General features: G+C 41.6%; 1 protein-coding gene across 3 annotated transcripts in view; it reads right to left on the bottom strand.

Moving 5' to 3' along the window:
- The window catches only part of ctbp2 (C-terminal binding protein 2), a 138968-nt gene that overhangs the window by 54081 nt on the left and 59856 nt on the right, over positions 1-25031 (bottom strand). The window contains exon 1 of one of the 3 annotated variants that reach the window (XM_023340963.1): positions 7428-7589. The exons of the other annotated variants lie outside the window; for them this stretch is intronic. Coding sequence (XP_023196731.1) covers positions 7428-7449 — 22 coding nt within the window. The 5' untranslated portion in view covers positions 7450-7589. Of the gene's footprint in view, positions 1-7427; positions 7590-25031 lie in introns of those variants that run through there. 3 annotated transcript variants of the gene reach the window in all.

Genomic DNA, 25031 nt, shown 5'->3' with positions numbered 1-25031 from the left:
CCCCCCAAAGAGGAGCCTTTTTGGGGGCTTTATCATATTCAAAAACTCACCAAACTTGGCGGAAGCGACTAGGCGGTTTAAAAATTTTGAATTTTAAGGTCGCCGCAAAAATCGCAAAAAAAATTGCTCAACGGCAGCAACTAGCAATTTTCAACAGACCCATTGCTATTCACTTACTTCATCGTAGAGACTTGAAATTCGGTACAGTTGTAGAGCTCACTAAGACGCTCAGAATTTACAAGTAATGTCATAGTGCAACTATCACAGAAAGTCGGCCATTTTGTATTGAACGTCCATTTTTTTCCTCGATTTTGACGTTTACAGCCTTCGTATTTGATCGAACTCCTCCTAGGGATTTCGATTGATCGGCTTCAAACTCGGTCAGTCTGATCATAAGGCATGTCTGATTTAAAGTTATCAAATTGGTGAGTTTTGGAGCATGTTGAAGGGGGGTTACCAGGGGTCAAAGTTCACCTACACGCCATGAAACAAAAACCTCTTATATTTCCTATACAAAAACACATAGAGGGACCAAACTTTCAGTGATTGATCGGCATCGGGTGTCCTATAAGACCCTGCAGTGAAATTTTTTTTTTACATAGGCCACGCCCCCTGAGAGCAGGAAGTGTAATGTTTTACTGTGAACGGTCGCTATCTTAGCCCTTTGACCTAATCAACATGAAACTGTGTCCAGAGGCAGAAGACATGTTGGTGTGTTGTGGATTCCAACCCCGACTGGCTGCGATGAAGCAGGTGGGCGTGGCGGCGTTGCGAACGCCGTCGAATTTCGTTTGGCTCTGAATTCCACAGTTTCGGGGTGAGCTGCTCCAAACTCACTAGGATGGATCCTTATCCATCCCCGAACAGGAATCCATAGCGATATTTGGTGGGCGTGGCCTAATTTCTCTATAGCGACCCCTAGAGTATTTTAAATGAACAGCCCCAAGCCATGCTTTAACTTAGAATTACGAAACTTGGTACATATGTGTATCTTGTCAGGACGTACAAAAAAGTCTATTAGAGCCATGGTCGAAACCCAACAGGAAGTCGGCCATTTTCTATTGAAGGTCCATTTTGGACCTCGAGTTTGACGTTTACAGCCTTCGTATTTGATCGAACTCCTCCTAGGGATTTCGATTGATCGGCTTCAAACTCGGTCAGTCTGATCATAAGGCATGTTTGATTTAAAGTTATCAAATTGGTGACTGTATGAGCTTGCTGAAGGGGGGTTACCAGGGGTCAAAGTTCACCTACTCGCCATGAAACACCAAACTCTTATATATCCTGCACAGAAACTCACAGAGACACCAAACTTTCAGTGATTGGCCGTCATCGGGTGTCCTAAAATACCCTGTGGTGAAATGATGACATCACTTAGGCCACGCCCCCTGAGAACAGGAAGTGTCATGTTTTACTGTGAACGGTCGCTATCTTAGCCCTTTGACCTAATCAACATGAAACTGTGTCCAGAGACAGAAAACATGTTGGTGTGTTGTGGATTCCAACCCCGGCCGGCTTTGACATAGCAGGTGGGCGTGGCGGCGAGGCGAAGTGACCTGTAACGCCGATGCCATACGTTTGCTTCTAGATTCCACATGTTTCGACCGAGCTGCACCAAACTTGGCCTGACTCATCCTGGTGTGATGCCTGACAATGCTATGTCATCATATTATGACGTCATCTAAGCCCCGCCCCCTCAGAATGAATTAGAGAGATCTTCTGTGTAATTACATAATAAACAGTCCATGTTCGTTGTTTGTAGGGCAATGCTGCCCTCTGCTGCCCACTGAAATAGTTTCATTATTTCAGTAATTCGACACCAGAGGGCAGCATTGCCCTACGGAATGAAAGTTCAATGTTGTAATGGAGGAAAAAATTAAATAATTAGTAATTCTAACACAAAAACTCACAGAGACAACAAACGTTCAGTGATTGATCATAATCGAGTGTCCAATAATATCCAATGGTCAAATGATGACATCACTTAGGCCCCGCCCCCTCGGAACAGGAAGTGCTATTTTTTTACTTGGAAAGCTCTGTTTATGGCTCTCTTGACCTAATCAAGATGATTCGGATGATAAACTCTGTCAATGCTCGCTGCTGGCTGAACCGTGTGGGCGTGGCCAAATGGCGAATATCAGTCCCTCGCCATATACATACGTTTGGCTCTTATTCAGGCATAGATCATCCGATTGGCGCCAAACTGGATATGTATGACCTTTGTTCACCTCTAAAGAGCCCGACGGGTTTGAAATGTAATTTGGCTCCACTGCGCCCCCTAAGTTAATACATGGGCTGTATCTCCTCGACGCATCGACCGATCTGCACCAGATTTTTTGACAGTCGTCGGGGAGCGCTGCCAAACGCAATCACGCGTGTCGCCCAGTGGACGGGCGGCGAAAATGCGCGACAGCTCCTGCGGCGGCTGGCGGGCGGCGGTGCTGGAAACTGCGGCAGACCTTCTGCGGTGGGGAGCGGGCCGCGGCTCTGGAAAACGCGCGAGAGCTTCTGCGGTGGCCGGAACCCCCGCGGTGGCCAATAGGCCGGAGCGGCGCTTGCTGCGAGGGCCGCCCGAGGCTGCTTGCAGCTTTAATTATTATTCTTCTTACGATTCTGCCCCCCTCTTCGTGCGCCTTTTTGGAGGCTTTATCATATTCAAAAACTCACCAAACTTGGCGGAAGCGACTAGGCGGTTTAAAAATTTTGAATTTTAAGGTTGCCGCAAAAATCGCAAAAAAAATTGCTCAACGGCGGCAACTAGCAATTTTCAACAGACCCATTGCTATTCACTTACTTCATCGTAGAGACTTGAAATTCGGTACAGTTGTAGAGCGCACTAAGACGCTCAGAATTTACAAGTAATGTCATAGTGCAAGTATCACAGGAAGTCGGCCATTTTGTATTGAAGGTCCATTTTTTACCTCGAGTTTGACGTTTACAGCCTTCGCATTTGATCGAACTCCTCCTAGGGATTTCGATTGATCGGCTTCAAACTCGGTCAGTCTGATCATAAGGCATGTCTGATTTAAAGTTATCAAATTGGTGAGTTTTGGAGCATGCTGAAGGGGGGTTAGCAGGGGTCAAAGTTCACCTACACGCCATGAAACAAAAACCTCTTATATTTCCTATACAAAAACACATAGAGGGACCAAACTTTCAGTGATTGGTCGTCATCGGGTGTCCTAAAATACCCTGTGGTGAAATTATTTTTTTACGTAGGCCACGCCCCCTGAGAACAGGAAGTGTAATGTTTTACTGTGAACGGTCGCTATCTTAGCCCTTTGACCTAATCAACATGAAACTGTGTCCAGAGACAGAAGACATGTTGGTGTGTTGTGGATTCCAACCCCGACCGGCTGCGATGAAGCAGGTGGGCGTGGCGGCGTTGCAAACGCCATCGGATTTCGTTTGGCTCTGAATTCCACAGTTTCGGGGTGAGCTGCTCCAAACTCACTAGGATGGATCCTTATCCATCCCCGAACAGGAATCCATAGCGATATTTGGTGGGCGTGGCCTAATTTCTCTACATCTCCCCCTAGAATATTTTAAAAAATCAGCCCCAAGCCATGCTTTATCCTAGAATTACGAAACTTGGTACACATGTGTATCTTGTCAGGACGTAAAAAAAAGTCTCTTGGAGCCATGCTCTAAACCCAACAGGAAGTCGGCCATTTTGGATTGAAGGTCCATTTTGGACCTCGAGTTTGACGTTTACAGCCTTTGCATTTGATCGAACTCCTCCTAGGGATTTCGATTGATCGGCTTCAAACTCGGTCAGTCTGATCATAAGGCATGTCTGATTTAAAGTTATCAAATTGGTGACATTTGAACAGGTGGAAGGGGGGTTAGCAAGGCTCAAAGTTCCCCTGTGATCGACTGTGTAATACAAAGGGCTTTGTCATGTGTAGGGCAATGCTGCCCTCTGGTGTCGAATTACTGAAATAATGAAACTATTTCAGTAATTTCAGTAATTCGACACCAGAGGGCAGCATTGCCCTACGGAATGACAGTTCAATGTTGAATTAAATAGGAAAAAATTAAATAATTTGTAATTCTATAACAAAAACTCACAGAGACACCAAAGTTTGAGATATTGATCATCCTGGGGTGTAGAATAATATCCAATGGTCAAATGATGACATCACGTAGGCCACGCCCTCTGACAACAGGAAGTCTTGTATTTTACTGTGAACGGTCGATAGCTTCTGCACCAAACTTTGCACGAGTGACCCTGGGATCCTTGACGACCCTATGTCATCATATTATGACGTCATCTAAGCCCCGCCCCCTCAGAACAGGAAGTGCCGTTTTATTACTTGGAAAGCTCCGTTTATGGCTCTCTTGACCTAATCAAGATGATTCGGATGATAAACTCTGTCAATGCTCGCTGCTGGCTGAACCGTGTGGGCGTGGCCAAACGGCGAATATCAGTCCCTCGCCATATGCATACGTTTGGCTCTTATTTAGGCATAGATCATCCGATTGGCGCCAAACTGGATATGTATGACCTTTGTTCACCTCTAAAGAGCCCAACGGGTTTGAAATGTAATTTGGCTCCACTGCGCCCCCTAAGTTAATACATGGGTTGTATCTCCTCGACGCATCGACCGATCTGCGCCAGATTTTTCGACAGTCGTCGGGCAGCGCCGCCGAACGCATTCACGCGTGGCGCCCGGTGGACGGGCGGGGAAAATGCGCGACAGCTTCTGCGGCGGCTGGCGGGCGGCGGTGCTGGAAACTGCGGCGGAGCTTCCGCGGTGGGGAGCGGGCTGCGGCTCTGGAAATCACGCGAGAGCTTCTGCGGTGGCCGGAACCCCCGCGGTGGCCAATAGGCCGGAGCGGCGCTTGCTGCGAGGGCCGCCCGAGGCTGCTTGCAGCTTTAATTCTCATTAAATTGTGACACAGACAACTGAATTACAGCTGTCTTGTTTTGTGCCCTACAATTCTGGGTCATAGGCAAAATAACAGGTGACACAAGTACATTTTTCAAGCAGTTTGCTTGAAAGTTAAACAATTTTGCTAAAATTTGAGGTCCACAAGTAAAATAATAATAACAATGTTTACCTTTTAAACCTGATAGATCTCATAACATCTCATAAATACACAACTAAGTTGCAACCAAAACTTTGAGGAAACAAATATGAGATTCATTTTGTGGTGTATTCTTTTCCACTAACAAATGTACATAGACAATAAAATCCCAGCTGGGTAACAATGATGGATTATCAATGATGCATTTTACAAAGTGCAACTTTTTATAGGAAGGGTGTCAAAGAAAGGAAACAGGTCATTCTGCTTTGTGTGTACTGTATTTGGGTCAATGACATCACAAGAGGCACACACGTCAGGCTAATCAGCTGCCTTTAGTGAACTCTGCAGCAAGCAAGCAAGTTTTAACAGGTTTCAAAATAGACTTGGATGCAATGAACACTTCTGAATGAGGAACTTGATCAAAAACATGTAAGCAAATAGAACCCCGTCCACCCTCGTTAGAGCAAATGACAAAAGACGTCCCCTCTGTAGAGATGTCTACAAATCACTGGTTGTCATGGAAACACTGCACACATGTAAACAGGTTGTCTGTAAGGTTTCTCGACAGTAAAATTAGTTGATGTCAGCTTCCAAGTTTGCCTACTTCTGTTTAACACAGCCACCGCGTGGCATTCACAGTAAAAAAGCCACACAGTTGGCAGTTCAGAGATGCGCATATTCTCCAGTGAAAGGGTGCGTTTGATGTAACAACTGGGAATATTTACCCACTGTGGGCTTTTAATGGTTTATTCCAAGCTGTTCATGGTTTCCTTGAATTTATGTTCATCAAACAAAATCTGTATTACATGACTTTGAGTCATTTTGGAGCAAAATAAAAACTGAACTTACCACTGGCATTTTATTTTCTCCACCTCAGTTACTTTAAAAAACATATCCTGTTTATTATGTTTATTCAGAAGTATATTCACCTTTTTTATTCAGTCACTGCATCATGTCTAGCTCTTCAATTTGCAAATACTTGCATACCTTGTAACACATTTACCCCTCAGATTAGATGGTAAGGATTTTGAAATGCATCTTTAGAAGGATTTCTAACAGGCACATCTTCCAACAAAGAATGAGCAGAAGGACAGCCTCTGAACACGGCTTCTTGTGTGAAATGGGTTAATGCTTGTAAATCTCAAATTCAGAAACACTAGTTCATTTCTACTTGTTTTTAAAATACAAATGTATATTGATATTTCTAACAGAAATATTATTATGTTACAAAACAATTCACAGGAGTTGAAAGAAAATTCACATGTGGAAATTAATTTTTTGACAAAGATAAAGATGTTATGTATTCATGCGCTATGTTGGGCTTCAGTTTTAGTTTCTAACATAGAGCAATTATTTTAAGCAGACTAAATGAGATTAATGTCAGATTGTTCATTTTTAGACTTCTGCCTTATGTGATGTCACCAAAAGCATGTGCAATGGAAGTTTGTTTTTTGGGGGGCAGGGGATTTCATTTGGACTAAATTGTACTTTTGGAGAAGTGGGGAAAAAAACTAATGACATTACAGTACAAGTTACTGTATAGGTGGCAAGCTATATCTGAAATGAGATTGACTGATTTTACAGAAAAGTCAAGCTTTAAACACCAATGTTCCACAGTTTGCAACGTGCATTAAGGACAAGCTGCAAATGCAAAGTGATGCCTACCAGGAACACACTGGTACAGTGGGAATGCACTTGTATGGACTCAGTAATTAATGGATAGAAACCAGTTTAGAACCTTGGCAATGAGCCAGCAGCTTGACTGTGGTATAATGCACAGATGTGCCATTAAGTCAAACAGCACTTTGTTTTCCTCTATGGAGCTTCCTTCCATTTCCAATGGCACTCCGCCAGAGTGTGTAGTGAATTTACACCGTGGTTAAAAAAGAAGGGGATGAAGAAGGGAGGGTGTAAGCACCCTTTGTTGACAGCCCCCTCTATGCCCTTCACTTCTTTCACTTTCCCAAAAGTAGCGCACAAAGGCCACTTGTCCTGGCACTGCCAGTGCCCCACCCCTGTCCCCAGCTGGCGGCTCGCCACACCATTACGTCCCCCTGCCAAGAAAATGAGCGCACGCATGTTTAAAGCGGTGCCCTCTGTGGGGCACTGACGAACCGGTACCCACATGGCACAACGAGCTGGTGCCCCCGCTACCCTCCTTGTTTTTCATTCTTCCACTGAGACCCCGAAGTGCCGCAGGTCGAAAACCAAAACAAGCCAGGTGCAGACGGCCACGTTACTGACCACAGCAACCCACACACACACACAAACACACCCCAGACCTCCTCTTATTCATGACACTCACACACCCCACCACCCACTTTCCCTCCCATCTCCCCCGACATGCCAGACTTTATTAGACATCCAGAAAAGAAAACAGGAAACATGCTGCTTGCCTGGAAAATGTTGCCTCCACATTCTTAAAGGCTCAGAGCCCGAGCATCGCAACAAAAACAGAAGTCGGTGGAAGAAAAGTTGGAGGTAAAAAATGTTTTTAAGCAGAAAAATCAAAACGGAAGACCCTCTATGAAAAAAAAAAAATCCAAGAAGGGTATCCCCTCCTCCTTCTCCTGCAATGCCTTAACACCCCCCTCCCCTCCCCGCCTCCCTCCCCTCGCAGAGTCACTCTTCTCGCTCTGGCCTCGTCAGTGAAGGGAAGGGGCTTCTGCACTGTGAGTTCACACTAAGCCCCCCGGCTGCATCATCTTTTAGTCCGTGCCTTTCATGGCTGGGAGAAAAAAAGAAGCACCGTTCACCCCTCCGCTGCGTCTCTGTCCACGCACACACACACACACACCCACACGCGGACACACACCAGGAAGATGGTGCTGGTGATCGGCTTCAGGAGAAAAGAAGGAAAAGCTTTTGTCCTTTATAATCTCCCGAAGAAGAAGACGAAAAAAAACGCGGTCAGGGGAGGACGCTAGCTGGAAAGTCTCTGTGCTGCTTCCCTTGCTGTCAGCTGCGCGGCAAACAATCACCGTGCATCCTCTTGGTTTGGTTGGTTTCAGAGGGAGAGGGGGGAAAAAATCTCACCGAAGATACAAAATAAAAAATAAATAAATAAAAAAAAAGAATCAAGTAAATCAGAAATGCTAGCTTGAACATGCGGAGCCGAGCTCTCTGGGCTCACAGGCTGCAATCACTTCATAGGATCCGCACAAGCACAATCCCTCCTCCCTCTTTTCCCCCCTCCTCTTCCTCCTCCTCTGCCGCCTGCTTTCTGCTCCCAGTTTTTTTTTTTTTTTTCCTTTTTTATTCCTGATCTGGACTCCTCAGTGTTTTCAGAACGCCTGCCCCATTTTTTTTTTTGCACCACACTTAGCTGCGCACACTATCCCCGACTCGCTTCTCCTCTCCTTCCCAATTATTTGGTCCCTCCTATCATCTTCTCACTTTCTACAATATCCAGGCAGCCAACCTTCTTCTTTTCTGCGTTCCCGCCCATTACTCTGGTCAGAATTTCAGAGTTTCACTTATTCAGATTTCCAGAGTTTGCAAATCTTTGCAGATGGTTTTAAACTATAAAATGAAAACCCACACTTTTTAGCAGACATTTTCACAGGAGTTGGACTTTATGAAATCAGGAAGAATGGATGAATACAGGGATGGATGAATGAATATATCTTTAGTGAATGGGATGGGAAGTAAAGTATGGCACTCATCAAATGTAATGTTTGTTACCATTTCTCTCAATTATTGACTGTATGCTATCTTTTCTGACTGTACTTTTGTGGTTTGTGTTCAAGGCAGTTCAACCGCCTTGTTGCTGAAATGTGCTATACAAATGAACCTGATTGATTGATAAAGTAAAATGAAAGTAAAATATAAAATTCATTAATATAACTCCTGACTTTTCTAGACATTTTTTGTTCCCTTCCCTGCTTGTCCCCAAACAGAAATCTGTGCCCATTCTGAAATGTTTAGTGTTACAGTGGAAGATTTGACTGCTGATATCTACTTAGAACAATACTCTCCACTTGCAGTTGTTGCTGATTTTTAAGGAAGTCATCAGCGGTTAGTGTGCTAAGTTCACAGTTTGATCCCAGGAGGGAGGAAGGCAGAGTGGGGCTGGAGTGAGAGATCGTTTGGCTGAATGACCAGCAGAAGAGGCTGGTGGGGAAAAACAAAGCAAGTGGAGCCTCCCTGCCACTCTGCAGCAAGTTCAGGGCATGCCAGAGAAAACACACACACACCTCATCAACTGCATGACAAGCGCAACAAATATATAAAGAGTCCGGCGCCAGAAGCGATTATCAGTGACAGAAAAGTGAAAAGGTGGAACCACTCTGGCACTGTGTGGCTGGAAGTGTCTATCTTTGTAAAAAAACAAACAAAAAAAACAATGTCACCTGCGGGGAATAATGATGCGCATTCACTTCATGCGTGTGTTTGTGTGTGTTTTTTATCAGCGGCAAAAGCCAAACAAGCAGAGACACAGCACGTCACCGGAGCCGCCGTCTGCAGAAACGACACATCTGAGGAGCGTGACCATCAAAGGCTTCAACTTCCTGCCAGCCGGCGAAACAAACACACACACACACACACCACCCCAACACACACGCCAGCACACCCCCACACCCTTGATGGAGTGTGGGGATATGGCTGCTCCTCTGATCTTTCTGGCTTCAATAACATAAGAGAAAGTGCAGCAGAGGGTAGAATGAGGGGGGGAGGGCTACTGACAGAGATATGTTAATATGGAACATGATAGAGATGGATCACATCCCAACAGACACTGAATCAATCTGGGAGGTTGGGAATTTTTAGGGATAAAAGCAGAGGTAGAGGAGGGTGAAGTGTTTAGGAATACTGCAGGTTTGTTTGAGTGGTCTCTTCTGATGCCATGATAAATAGTACAGAGATTTTTCACCTTTTAAATGTTTGTTTAACATAAAATTTGTCACACTACTAATGAATATTTTATTCTAGAATAATCTGCAATGAGTCAAAATTAGGGGAAAAAAAAACTACTTTTACATATATTGAGTACAAAGAAAAAAAATCCATGACTGAGAAATTACAGGTAACAAACTAATGGATCAATACTTTTTACAACCCCCTTCTGGCATTTCACGTCTTGGAGCTCACAGTAGGATGTTTGACCATTCTTTTTTGCACATTCTGTCCAGAATCCTGGGTCCTCGCTTAAGCTCTCTTCTCTTCGGTTCACCTCATAGGTTTTTATAAATGATTAAACCTAAGAGGATGGAGGATATCAATTATTCAATTTTCTAACAAATCATACCAGATTTTTATTTTTTTTAAATAAGAAGTAAAGTAATTCAAATAGTTCAATGTCATGGATGCTGCCAAAGTTCAAGAGAGGAAGAAGAAAATGCCCACAGCAAATCCTGTACTATATTGGTGAGTTTGAGATGGTCTTCCACATTTATTCCTTCTTTTTTTACACCACATCCACCTGGAGTCATTAATGCAGAGAATCTCAGTCTTAGTGTCATCCAACCAAAGCACACATTTCGAGTTAAAATCCCAGTAGTGATAGACAAACTCCACCCATGCTGGTGACAGTAGCACAGAAATTCTAAACATAGATTTTTTTTTTTACTCCAAATCAACGACGGCCAATTATTTTTCCAAACAGGCCCACATGAGGAACTGTTTATGGTGACAGTCCAATTATGATAGTAACATGATGACGGCAGTTGCATTAATTGGATAAACAAATATTCCACAAACGTGAAAATAAACTTTACACTTTTATTAATTGACTGCTATTAATAGTAGACTTTGCAATTAACTGCTACAGTTTAAAATTTTGTACTAACAACAGAAGCTTTATTCTATTTGACTGCTGATTGATTTTTGAAAAAAAAAGCACTTCCAAAAAAAAAAAAAAAAAACATTACAAACATCGATGCTCTTGTATTTTACAGCAGGTTTCATCAAAAAAGGTTGACTCAAGATGTAATCCCTGCGCAGCGGAATGTTCTAATCAAATGGAGTCGCTTTACAATTGACATTCGTAAATAAATAAATGGGTAGAGCTGCGAAATGTTAAGAAAAGTAATAGTGTGAAATTTTCGCTTCCATTTCTCACCCGTTTAGTTTTAGTATACTGGGCACTATCGACTCTGTAAGGTGTGAGCATCAACCACAGTGAGATTTCATTCAACAAGGTGAATGTATTATTAATAACCAACTAATGTTTTCTTTTCAGCTGGTCTTTTGCATTATTATTAATGCACACACTGATAGTGGCATACTGCTGCTCTGTGCAACTCTGTATTAGAACCTTATGCATTATTAAAAACTATACACTCTGCATCAGTCTTTATTTAGCAGTTGAGTCAGTTGTGCTGATATCGCTACCAAAATAGAGCAACCACAGTGGTCACCTTCACAATAAAAGCAATACATTTCGATTTGCATGGGGAATTAGCTAATTTGCCATGGTTTATTATAGCGTTTTTCCACTAACCACTACAGCAATTGTAGGACATTGAAAGGGCTTGATTCAAACAACCAGTTGGCATGTACACAGAATTTATTGGTCAATATGAAAACATGGTAATCCCTTTTTCACTCTCTTAGCTGCAGTTCTCTAAAATGAACATGGCAGATTAATTATTTACCTGCCTTACAATCTCACCGTGAGTTGTGGCAAAATGAAATACGTCCTTATCTAGCGTTATCCCTTATGCAAGGGACTCCCTACTTAGAATTACCTTGCATTCATTTTGGGGGTAAAGGATTTCAAATTCAGCTTAATTATTTATATGGGAAACAGTGAAATTATTAAAACTGAAGGACTACTTTCCCTATTTTCGCCTCTCTTTCTAAGAGCCTATAAAAATGTTGATCTCAATGGGCTTAATAATGTTTGAGTCCAACAGTTGATGAAAACGTTGTTACGCGTTTGGAGAGGGCGACGAAACACTAATGAGAACAGATTGGCACAGCAGGGAACCTCCCTGCAAACAAACAACTGCTTTCACAGACGAAAGGCAGCCAGACATGAGTTTAAACCAGGACTGACTTCACATCTGTTTCCACAATGCACCGGTTCAGCCACAGCAATTATCCATCCGTCGTCAGTAAATATTATCGCATGAACATAAATTATTTGGTTATCCGTGTTTGTTTTTGTAGCTTACTCTCTTTTCTTATGGTTCTAAGCCTTTTAAGTATAATGTCACGCAAAGAAATACTGCAACCTCCCTCCCCCACTCCCACCAGAGTCAACAGTGGAAAATCCATCTCTTCTGTTGGCTCCTTAAAGCAGAGTTACGTTGCAAAACACTTACTCAGTGTGCTCATGAAGAGGAGAGATGAGACCCGAAGTGAATCTTTTAGTCTGCATGGAAAGCGCTAGTATCCAAAACACATCCTCCCCAGTATGAGACATGATGTTGGCAGCATCATGCTGTGGGGATGGTTTTCCCTAGCAAGAACAGGAAAGCTGGTGAGAGGAGTTGGGGCAATGGATAAATAGAAATACAGGGAAAACCTTGAAGAAAAAAAATCTTATGACTTCTAGCAGAGCTAAAGGATTTGAATTCCAGTTTGGAATTTTAGAAGGGTCCAGTCAAAGTACATACGAATTCAGAGTCTGTAGCAAAACGTTTTGCAGATGTTTTACTAGACATTAGACATTGTGCAAATGGCAAAATGTCTAAAATAATGACCACTCTCAACAGACTGGCTGAAAAAAACCTAGCTGTTGAGCCAGCTGTAATTCTAAAATTCAGTTTGCTTTTTATTTATTAGATTTATTACGCAGGCTGTAATCTCCCTCCAGCTGGATGCCTTCTTTGAGCCCCGACCCTTGGCATAGTAAAACATCAGAAGCAGCAGTCATGCTCTGGAAGACCCCACAATTGGCCCAAGTCTCCTATGTGGATTTAACACAGAAAAGAATCTCTCTTCTTTAACCAGCCTAATTATAGTGTATTTGCCCTTTTCCTGTAAGTGCAAGACTTGGCTGATGAAACGAGCTGAATGTAGAGGCCAGTTAAATCCCCCTAAAGCCCTTAAAGGGATTTTTAGGAAATCAGGAGGGCGAGCCAACCTGCTGCTTGGAGACAAGGCCTGAGTTCAGGGCATCTGACTGGAGGTTCAGGGGTTCAATGCAGATGCTGGACTAAGGGGGTTAAAGGGGGTTTCCGCTTCCCACCAAGTTTACCACAGAGGATTTCCCTGTAATCTTTTAAAAGGAAGCTTTCCTTTTTCTCTTTTTCTTCCATTTCTATTGCCTTTCTGAAACATTCTTTCTATTCTTTAGCTTTTCCTGACTTTTATTCTACAGGGAAATTCAATTGGTAGTTTAGGACGGGCAGTCGGGAATCATTATCTGCTAATATTCACACTGGCCTCATGTGAAAAATCAAAGTGAACTGGATACTTCTGATTAAGCTGCAATCACAAAGCCACTCTGAAGGTGCAGCTTTTTAGCACATCTTGAACTTAGCTTCTGTTATTCTCTGGTCTCTTGGTCTATTTTTTTTATCTGCTAAGTAAATACAAAAATTTCAACATTTTTGTGTGTATAAACAATAGCAAAGTCCAACGCATTTCAACGAGGCTTAATCCTTCTTTATTTGCTTGTACATTTTTTAAGCATATGGTGTTTCCTTGTGAAACCTGTGCTTTTATTTTGTAGGTTTTACCAGTAAAGGAAGGTAATCCAGTTTGGTAAACTGAAAATGGGGGAAATAATGAAAAAAGAAAAGCCAAAAGGCCAATATGCTAGTTGACAGAAGGCAAGGTATGTTAAAGAGCGTAAGGTTAATGAAGGTAATGTTAAACTCTTGCTAAGAGGACTAAGAGTGGTTGCTGTTTTCTTCTATTATTTAGGTCAGTATGTGTTTTACCATGTTTATCAGGACCTACAGTTAGTCTGAAATGAACTTTTCTTTATGAATGTGGAAGAGCAAAGCATTAGTTTGATGTTTTCTCTTTCTTTATAGCTCTTATGGTGTGTTCAGCACAAAAGTATACAGAAGAAACACTTATTAGTTAAGTGTTATGAACGAGGGATGTTACAACTGGTTCGCACACTGGATATTCTGTCATTGTGTGCTGCAAAAAACCACAAGACCCTTCAAGGATTCTCAGCCCTTTTTTTAGCTGTTTTCTCCCTTTACATATATATATATATATATATATTATATAGCCAGCGTGAACAACAACAAATAGCTGACTGGCTGGATGAATAAACAGATGGCAGGATAAAAGACAATCAGATGAATGAGAGAACAAATCTCTTGTGAGTAAAATAAAAGCCACAATTCTTCTATGACTGAACAGATGCAACAATAATTAACTCATAAGATCAACCTTGATGTCTGGAGACTGCGAGCGACTATTTCTCCTTGTAGTGCTTTGAAATATGATTTTTCTTTAGTTCGACGCATCAAAACTAAGAACTCCTACCAACAGGATTTAGTTTGATGCATTTTTTGAGTTTAATAACAGTCATGATGTGTTGCATAAACTGGAATAATTTTGTGATTTCTTTTATTTTCCCAAGGATTTGAAACCATTACGGTTATCTCTATCGAAAAACCCGCAGCACAATTTTTCTTTTATTTCATAATCTCTAGGGAAAAAAAGGTGAAAAATATGCTACTTGGATCTCTGCAGGTGGCATAGTTTTCTTCTGATGCATTGTTCATTTTCATGTATTAAATATTTAACTAAGAAGCGCAGGTTTATTCACCTGACTCGTACTTGTAGGCAGGGTAAATGTCACCCCTCAGGCATGTATGTGTTGACATACATGCCTGAGGGGTGGTAGAATTCCCCCCCTCCCTCCATCACAGCAGCTGTCCAGATAACAAACCTAAGTAAACAGTGCCTCTCTGCTTTTGTTTTCTCCAATTCTCCATCTTTTCACCCCTCCCTCGCATCGGTCCCCGCGGAACCGCAAGGAATGGGGCTGAAAAGATGCAGGGATGACGGATGGAGATAGCGAAAAATGGAAAAGAGAAGGGATAAATTACAGCATGGGAATGCAAATGAGCTTATTTTATTTGGGGGTAGCCAAGGAGGGCAGGCAGGCTTTATCTTCCAGGCAGGAACAGCCCCCCTGTGGCCTCTGGATCAGTTGTAGCATGAGCGGAGGGAAGAAAAGCGAACAATCTCACTCTGCCTTTTTTACTTGGGGAGAAATAAAAAAAAAAGAGAAAGAAAAAACAAAGCGAGAAATATAGCAAATACAAAACCTTTCTACTCTCAGAGGCTGCTGCAGCCATAAAATAAAAAGACATTCTGCTCTGCTGTTATGCCGCCATCGCCACTGTTTTTCCTGCACCTCCTCCACCCTGATCATAAAGAAAGAAAGTTGCAGCAACATGGGCACAGAGCCTGGCTAAACACACCCCTACCACCACTGCCTCCGACTCCCTCCCACCCCCCACCCCTCCATCATGGAATGAGAAAGTAAGCATGGGGAAGGAGCTGGGGAGGGAGGAAGCACTTGGAGCCAGCTGCAGGTGGTCTCCAGATGTAGCAGCTCTGGGGACAGGCCACTCCAGCTCTGTTAAGGCCAACTCCAAGCGCCCTCCTTTTTTCCCCTTTTCCTTCCATCGCTCCTCCTCTTCTTGCAGTGACAGGAGCCATCTGGCCTGGCAGTGAGAGGGAGAAGCACAAAGTCCCACCCTCTTCAGAGTGGCCCCTGGATGCCACTCAAGAGTGCACGAGTAAATAAAATGCATGCACGCACACAAATGCATGCAACCCCCCCTCCCCCATTCCCTCTTGAAAAGCTGTCACATGGCTATTAACCCGTCCAAGCTGCAGCCCAGCTGTGCTCCATTACGGTAAAAACTCCAGGGTCAGGGGGGGGTCCTGTCGGCTAGGAGTCAGCCCCTCAGATATTTTGCGGTGTCCACTTACAGCCTTTTAAAGCTCGATTTGCTAAAGAGTTGCAGGCATTTTTATCACCATAAACTCCCGCCCACCTGCTCATCCGTCTTCCTCCACCGTGCCAGATGATGTTTCACACTTCCCCAAAGATTCTACAATACCCAGAAACCCATTGTAGCCTGCAGAAAGGTGCATTTTGTGAACACCACACCCGTCACCTGATGCTGTCCAGGTATGACATCAGCACCAGAGACACGGTGGAGCTTAAAATATGGTAACCTGGAGGTAACATGATGTTCCTAAACAAATGAGTCTCACAAGAGTTTCCAGGAAGACAAAGAGATTGACTTGGTTTTTTTTTTCTTTTTCACAGAGAAAATCAAATTGCGTTCTACAATTGTCAGTCATTATGTCGTGGTTAAAAATAGGTTTTGGAAAAAGGTTGGCCACTTAAAGCCCTTACCTCTTCCTGCAGGAACATTTGGTCTTTGTTCAGCCTGGGAATACTCTTAAAAGGATTCCTGGGTAATTGTCTGTGCCGAGGTAGGAGCTGGTATTGAAGGAAAATGGACTGTAATGACCGACAGGAAGCACGGTAGTAACATAATGGCATATGGGAGCCACGCAGGGTCAGGTCTGTGTGGTTCTCCGAGGTATTAATAAATAATAAAACATTAAGTCCTCCTTTTCGAGCCTGGGCAACATGCAAAGCAGAAAACAAAAGACTGGCATCTTGAGTAGTTTTTGGTTTTATTTCATTTATTGTTTCTGTTTCGCTTGAGTATAAAAAATACCATTAAACAGACGGCTATTTCTCTTTGCTACTCTTCAAACTTGAAAAGACCTGAAAACATGAAGTTCACAGAAGAGAAGTATGTTTAGTCTGTTTGTAGTGCTGGTTGGGTATTGGTAACTCCTTAGGGTGCATTCACACCAGTTCTGTTAAGTCCACTTTAATCGATTTCTAGTTTGTTTGCCTAAAAAGTCTGGTTCATTTGACGAGGAGTGAATGTGCAATCGGACTGCGATGTAGACCAAAAAAGCGAAGTCTGGTCCACCTAAAAATCTTGGTCTCAGTTCGAGTGAAACCGAGATTTGAATAGATATGTAAAGCGGACAGGAGACCGCTCCAAATGCAGGGCATTCTGGATAAATACAACCAAAACAAACAAGTGAGTATAGCGCTAGTGGGTGAAATGGATTGTGGTCTTTTATCAATAATCGTCCTTTTTCAACAGGTCTGTTTTAAGAAATAACTGCAACATCAGTTTTTTTTTGTTCTTGCATAGCAATTAGACACACAAATTAGTAAAGGGGTGAACCAGTACATGAACTAGTGATCTGTGCCACAAAGAAATAAGTTTTAACCCATCTGGGAAGCAGTATCCAGCTTGCTCATTAAAAAAAAAAAAAAGACACCGATGCAAGTTAATACTGGACAAATAACGATTCACATGAGAGCCTAATGTCTCCAGCATTTAGAAAAAGAGAATAAAGTCACAGCAGAGAGGGCACTGACACTTAAGAGACTTTTCCTGCTAATCCTCTCTGCCTTTTCTAAAGCGTTCTCGCATGGGAGATATTCTGAGAGGCTCCGCTGTGTTTGCTGGCAGCTGAGCTGAATGAACAAGAACCGGTAGCATTGATTTACAGCATGAGCCACAGATCAAACCACAGGGCAAAAGACCAGGCTGAAGTACAATGGGAAATGAATGACAACTGGTCGATGAGGATGGCCACAAACGACCAAAAGCACGCTTGTTCCAGGAAGAGAGGCGGTGCAGCACTTCAAGAAAAGAAGAAAGATCCTCAGAGAGAAAAATATCCACCGTTTCACCTTTTATTCCCAACCTATTTATTTTCCTCCGTTTTCCTCTTCATCCTCTCTCTTTCTCAACCCCCACCTTGCTGGCCATGGACCATGAAAAAAGTAAATATGTGCACAAGGTAAAGCAATTGGTTAACCTTTGAAATACCCTGCCAATGAGATCGACTGCTCTTTACTCCATTCAGCTGGAGGAAAAAAGTAAAAAAAAGAAAGGAAGAGAGAAGAAGGGAAAAAAACACACACACAATGTTGGCCACCACTTCAGAAAAGATATTCAATATCCATGAGCTTTTTCATTTCGCACTGATGAATAATTCAGGGTGACCTGCCCACTGCTGAGCGAGGGAGGTGGGAGGGGGATGGAGATCACACACACACATGCATACCCACAAAAAGTAGAAGAAGGAGGAGGTGTGCAGAGGTAGTTGTCTGTTTAAGTGGATGCAGCTGTTGCTGTTCAGCACAAAACCGATCTCCTCCACGGCTGCTGCAGAGAGAGGTGCAACCTGCAGCACGATCGACGGCGGATAATTGGGAAGATTAGATGAAAGGGAAGCCATTTTTTTCTAGAATGCTCAACAAACACAAATTGCCGCTGACATGTAAACAAAAAAAACGAGAGAGGCGGACGGAAGAGAAACAAACATGACAAAGCATCCTAGTAGAATCTTGAAAATGATGCTTATCGTGTATTAAGTAAACAATAAAAACGTTCCATAACTGTCAATTTTTATCTGTAAAGGAAAATTCATCTTTCTGGGTTAAACTTGACGTGTATGGGGAAATTAACACTTCTCTCTGAGTGCAGCCTCGTCACAGTAAAGCATGATGACAGAAGCATCATGATCAGAACCCTTCAGCTGGATAACAACTAAAAACAAACAGACTAACCTACAATCAAACGATGAATATCAAAGCCTGACCCAATCAAAGTCCAGAGTCCAATCTAGTTGAGAATCAGTTGGAAAACTTGAAAGTTGATATCAGTAGATGCTCTATTTCAAGTCTGACTGAGCTTGAGGTATCTTTTATAGGAAGAATGGCCAAAAAGCTCCGTATGTTAATGTGGAAAGTTGGTGAAGACTTGAAGCTGTAATTTGCTGTGAAAGGAGGATCCACTTCACAGCTATGCACCACTGTTGCTATGTAACACAAAATACAAAGAAATACAGTGAGGTTTGTGGTCGTAACATGATCAGTGTTACAAATACTTCAGGGAGGAACTTCATGTAGATTAGTTGCATCATACTTAAAAAAAACAAACAAAAAAACCCCCACAAAATCATGAAGGAGTTAAATTTTAATCTTCATGGTGCTCATTGTTCACCAACCTCTGATGCATTCACACCCGGACCCGGGTCACACACTGACTAATTACTCACCACTGTACTCTGTTTACTAATTAGGCTGCTTCTGAAGGCAATTGGGTTGAACTGGATTTTTTAAGGGTATCAGAACAAATACTTATTTGTACTAACATCAGCAAAAATTTCATGAATTTTCTACTTTTGACTGAGTGACTTGCAGCCCTTAACTCAACTTCTTCACGATGATACAGTTCTACTTTGAAGCCAAATTAGCACAGCTTTCAAAGACTGAAGTGATTAAGCCGCTGCTTTTTTACTTAAGTGCTATCAGTTGACATCTGCGATTTAGTGTTATGTATAAATGGATTTACACTAAATAGAGTTTGAGCAAAAACAAAATTCATAATCGTAGCAGTTTTTCACCAGCATTAAATACGATTTCGCAGTAGATTCAACCCAGTGTGGAGAAAACCTTGACCTTATAGGCGCTTTTTCAGATCAGGAGTAACACCGCTGATCCTGTGCAAAGGTCAGATTTTACCACTGCACACACTAACACGAATTCACACTCAAAACACTCGAACTGCCAAGGAGAGGGGAGACCAGCTGTTCCTCATTCGCTCGAAAGCTCCATTCCCTCCAGAACCCATTAATCCCTTGGTGAGCGCAAGCGATGGTTTGGAAATATCAAGACAAGAAACGGGAAGTTCGGGGGGGAGGGGAAGGCGGCGAGTGGACAGACCACTTGACGACACTTTTCTTTCCCTCAGTTTGTAGAAAAAAAGTACCCCAGTGGGAAAATGGATTTTTCCTCGCTGCACTTCCCCTCAGGACACAAACTTAGTTTCAAGAGGAGATGGTCAAGCAGATAGCACAAAAAACGTCATGTAACATTTAGCAGGTTCTCAGGAAACTGGAGACACAGAAAAAGGAGGGCTGCAGACTGAGACAAGAGACAAAATATAGAGGTTAACAGCGGCCATTTAACAGTTTGATCTCTGCAGAGCATATGGTGCATAAAGAAATGTGAGAAAGTTGTCTGATTTGTGACCTATTGTATGTTTGTAGTGTTTATATTCAAAAATAGTTTAATTCCTCTAGATCAGAATAATAACATTTACTAACAAGGGTTCATTCACGGTATTTTATCCTGGTTCTTATATTTAAGCATTTTCATTTCTGCTAAGAAAATATTTGGATCCTTACAGATATTTTGTTGCTTCTTTGTTTTTCGTCATGCTAAAATGTGACAAAATCTGCACTGTCAATAAAAATATTTTTATTGCTAAAATCCAAAAGGGTACACGTAAAAACTGAAATGCTTTCAGAATGACAGTATGAAGCCTCAGTGGTACAAGATGTACACTTGTTCCCCTTTAAGATGGGTTTGTGCGCAAAAAACAAAACACTCAGACACTTTAAAGCAGTTTAGCAGAGGACAAATGAAAGCACATTAGGTATGGATCCTTGTGAATGTCCTTCCAAATACAGGGAAGGAAATTAAAAACCCATTCAGCCCCTGACAGATACATGTGCTGGGAGATTACATAACTGTCGGCTGCAGCATCAGAAGTCTCCAATCAGAAAAACTGATTTGCAGCTTTTAGTGTCATAAAATGGAACCTAAAACAACACAGAAAGAAGAGCTCCAGGTGAAGTGACACGTCCAACAAGACCTACCCACAAACGCAGCGTCCCTATGACGCCTCCTAATTCTCCTGCCCAGAAAAGCACATCTAAAGATGCTTCACAGATTATCCCCACAGGGAAATCCACGTGCAAAGCATCTACCTTTACCTAATCTACTAAGCACACACACACAGCAAAAGGCTACAAGCCAATCACGTCTCTTTCGAAGGAGGCTGGGGTTGTTTCACATGACGCTAAAGCCAGGGTTTACTCACCTGTGCTGCTCTGTGGGATGCCACTGATGGACACCTCCATGGCCAATCTGAGGGCTGCAAGGCGCTCTCCCTGCTTCAGGTGGAAGGGAACTGTTGCATCTAAGCTAGACTCCACCGTTTAAAGCCACAATTAGCTCTGCTTACGGCTTTAGCCAACCAATACAGTCTCAAGTGGAGAACAGAGAACAAACATGGGCCCTCCCACCTGAAGTCTGCTTTAAGAGTAAGAATTGATTTTTTTTAAAAAAATAAAAGAATTTGTAGTTTGATCTAAGGTAATTAAATGAAAAAGTGTATTTACAAAAAAGCAGGTATGTCTAAATTCACTAAAATAAGACTGAAAAGTATGTTCTGTCTGTCCATTGAACCACTGAAGTACCAGTCGCAGTATGCATGAAGAAACCTTCATTCCTCAAAACTACAGTATTTAAAAAGCCTGATGGCTTTGAATTCTTAAAATACTTTGCCATTTTACATGATTTGCATGTATAAATAACAAATTACAGACAGAAAAAGAGCTAAGGTATATTACAACAGCGGAAGCTATAAAAACCTGTTAACCTTGTATTTAAACCTGAGTGCTACAGTAACGTAATACGACAGCCAACTCCTGTGTCTCATGGACCTTTATGAAACTCCCTTCTACACAAGACAATACCTTAAAAACCACAACAGACATAACCGGAAAGATGAGAAGATAGTGAAGTAGAGTCTATTCAAGAATTGCCACCTGAATAGATATACAAGACATGGAAGTAATCTTTGTGTTAAGCCGCTGATGAACCAGAGACAATGTCAGAATCGTCTTACCTAGGCAGTTCAAAGTCCTCTTTTCATCTGGAAATACAGAGCCATTTAATCTGCTCATGTTGGTCCATTGTGTTTTATCAAGTCCAAAATCAAAGTGGCTGTCCATCAGTAAATTATAGAAAACCTAATGTTTCCCTTTACTGACAAGCTTTTTGGAGATGCTGATTTTATGCTCCAGTAGGACCTGGTCAATCGACAAAAGTTCAAATAACTGTTTGAATGACCGTGGTATCACTTTGTTTTATTGGCCAACAGATTCACCTGATCTAAACAGAATGATGTCAAGATTAAGATGAACGATGTAAGACCCAACCATACAGACGAGCTGTTATTAAAGCAACTTAACATTCATTTCTCTCAGATGAGCCACAAGCTGGTTGTCTCCATTCCAAACCTCGATGATACAGCAAATCAGAAAAAAGGAGCACAAATTAAGTATCAAGGGCATATACCATGCAGTGCTGGGACTATGGATAACAAGTCTGCATTAATTTAACCTTTCTTCATGTGTATCTTGATGATCATAAACCATTGTTTGTAACAGAAGAGGCTCTTTGCAGATACTTTCACACAAAAATGCAAAGTAATACATGTGCGGCACACAGAAAGAAGGGGGGAGGTAAGAAAAAAGAATTTCATTAAGCGCCCTGCAGCGTCTCATTATTTTCACACTATATTCATCCTTGAACGCAAAAAAAGGTTACAATTGAAAAAAAAAAAACAAGCGCTAAACTGCATGCAGCTCCCCACACTTCCTATTTTCTTAAATGTAAAGATTATCCATCTCTGATTAGCACAGAAATCGAAGTTGCCTGGCAACACACAATTAAGAAATATGCTTTCCGATCAGTGGCAAGAGCGACCTCTTATCAGATGAAGTTGGAGCAGCAACAAATGTTGCAGTCACATGCAAATGACGCCAGCTGTGATAAGAGTGTTATGGGTAGTGGTGACCCCTGACAGAAGAGGATGTTTTCCATAAAGCTCAAAAAAGCCTCTCCCTCCCCCATCATCTGGATCTGCTTCTTATTTCTTTGACAACACATGAAGGGAGGCCACTTCATAAAAGTCACTACTCTGTATCAAGTGCAGCAGACCACAGAGCCATTAGGAGGGGAGTAAGATTAGGTGTTACACAGCTAAAAGCAAAGTTACCAGCTCCCATTAAAAGATGTTTGTTTGTTAAACTTGAAATTTAGGTGTTTAGGGATAATTAAAAAAAGTATCCCATATGGTTCTAAAATACAAATTAGCTGTGTGTAAAACTCAAACAGTTTCACAATATTTCTACAAGACTTTTTGAGAAAACTTCTGTAGAGCATAAAATAAATACTTTCATAACTATTTGCACGTAAGCCCATTTGTGTGACCTTCAAACATAATACACGGCTGTAATATTAAATTTCACTATGGCTATAAAACCACATGACAGAATTTCTAAGTGTCTGTCATAACTGCTATTTATTGGCAATGATTTTAAATGTCACATCAAGACTAAGATGAAGACAATCGATGACTATCATAACCAGTCGACATTAAAATATTTATTAAAGAATTTTTTTTTTGTAAATTAATCTTTTTAAATTACATTTCTCCCTGAAGGTTAAGCTGCTGTGCTGCTTTAGGCTCCTGGAGAAAAAACTGACCACTTTCTCTGTACCTTTCTGTAGGAGGGCATTGTTTGAGACAAAAATTAATCTCTCTCTTTCTCCTGCTTTTTACTTTTCTTTAACTTAGGAAGCACTCCTACATCAAATCGTCTGTTTATTTTTTGTGCATCTGCTCTGTCTTCTCAAACAAACCTGTCAGTCATGGCAGATATGGGTGCTTGTACAAAGTCAGGTTGTGGTTGTGCTGGAAGTTTCTTCCTGTTTAAGGGACGTTTTTCCTCTTCACTGTTGCTGCATGCTTGCTCAGTATGAGGAAGCATGTAGCAAGCGATTGTCTACAGTTGTTACATGAATGAATTATGTAAGTCAATCTTGGTTCCCTTCAAACTAATTTGTACAATAATTTGAACCTAATGCACTAATTGTTGGCTAGGATCAGTTGTGTGATTTAAATGAAATGTCTTTTTGGCCCTATATAGTTAAACTGAATTGGATTGATTTTCTCCAAGTTGATGTGTGAGAATTGACATTTTCTCCAATCATTGGTCAGTTCCATCTAAAAACTACAATTTCAAAACAACTACAGTGGACAAAGGGTGAATAAAGATTTTTTAAGTTTTTAAAGACTGAAAAGCTCTAAAGTATCAAGGAAATTTAAGTTAGGCAACAATAAATATGTGCTTAGACGCAAACCACAGCAGCACAGGCACCTTGCTAGAGAAGCAGCTGATGACACCCAGGGGTTAATGATGAAAGATAAAACTGGCCTAAGTGCTTTTTTAAGGTGCTGAATGCACACTAGGCAGTCAGACACACCTGTCTCCTACATTTTCCTTTGCAAAGGGGTTTATGGAAATGTTTAGATCAATGTTTCGCTAATTTACTATTTTTCTATATGTGGTACTGTGCAGAGTTAGTGCAATGTAAACTCACCCCCTTTTAATTACAGTACATTTCTATGTAGGTATTAATACAAGCTATTTTAAACACCATACTGTGCTATAATTTGACTAAACCAAGGCCATAATTTCAAAAGTGTAATTAAGAACATCCACTGCTGGATTGTTGGATGGCACACAATAAGAAACTGTGCATGCACACAATTAACTGTTACCAATTAACAGTGAAGGTTCTGGACTGGAGAAGAAGTCTGGAGAACCAACAGAGATCCCTTATATGCACTGGGAGAGCATGGACACTACAAGCAGAAAGACCCCAGGCTGGGATTCTGCATCGGGACCTTTCTGCTGCAATGCAACAGTGATACCAAATGTAAAAGTATATAAAAAAACAACTTTTCTTTTCTTGGAGGAATGCAGGCTGTTAAGCAATAAAATAGCTTAGCTTATTTGAAAAAATAGCTAAGGTGAACTGATCAAAAGAAGAATTGATGACTTGCGATTAATTGAGAAATAAAAACACAAAAAATGCTTGATATATTGATTTGAAAAGAACAACAAAAAATAGCTGCTAATGATAACACTAAAAGTCAATTCGAGAATAAGGCATATTTTTTTATTAAACAACGGTTTAAATTTAATTTTGAAAGAGGCAAAGAGAAAAAGGCAATGTCTTTGAGTTGTGTTGCACTACAGAAACACAGCTGAAGGTACAAAAACCAGTTGCCTATTATAGTCTACACAAACATACATCCAATTAGTGTAATTGGATTTTTAACTGTTAAGCTCCAGATTAGGTGAGAGTACAACGT

The sequence above is a fragment of the Xiphophorus maculatus genome, chromosome 10 (genome assembly GCF_002775205.1).
Source record: "Xiphophorus maculatus strain JP 163 A chromosome 10, X_maculatus-5.0-male, whole genome shotgun sequence".
Lineage (NCBI taxonomy): Eukaryota > Metazoa > Chordata > Actinopteri > Cyprinodontiformes > Poeciliidae > Xiphophorus > Xiphophorus maculatus.
Note: the sequence above shows the minus strand (reverse complement) of the source record. Positions and strands in the feature narration are given on the sequence as shown.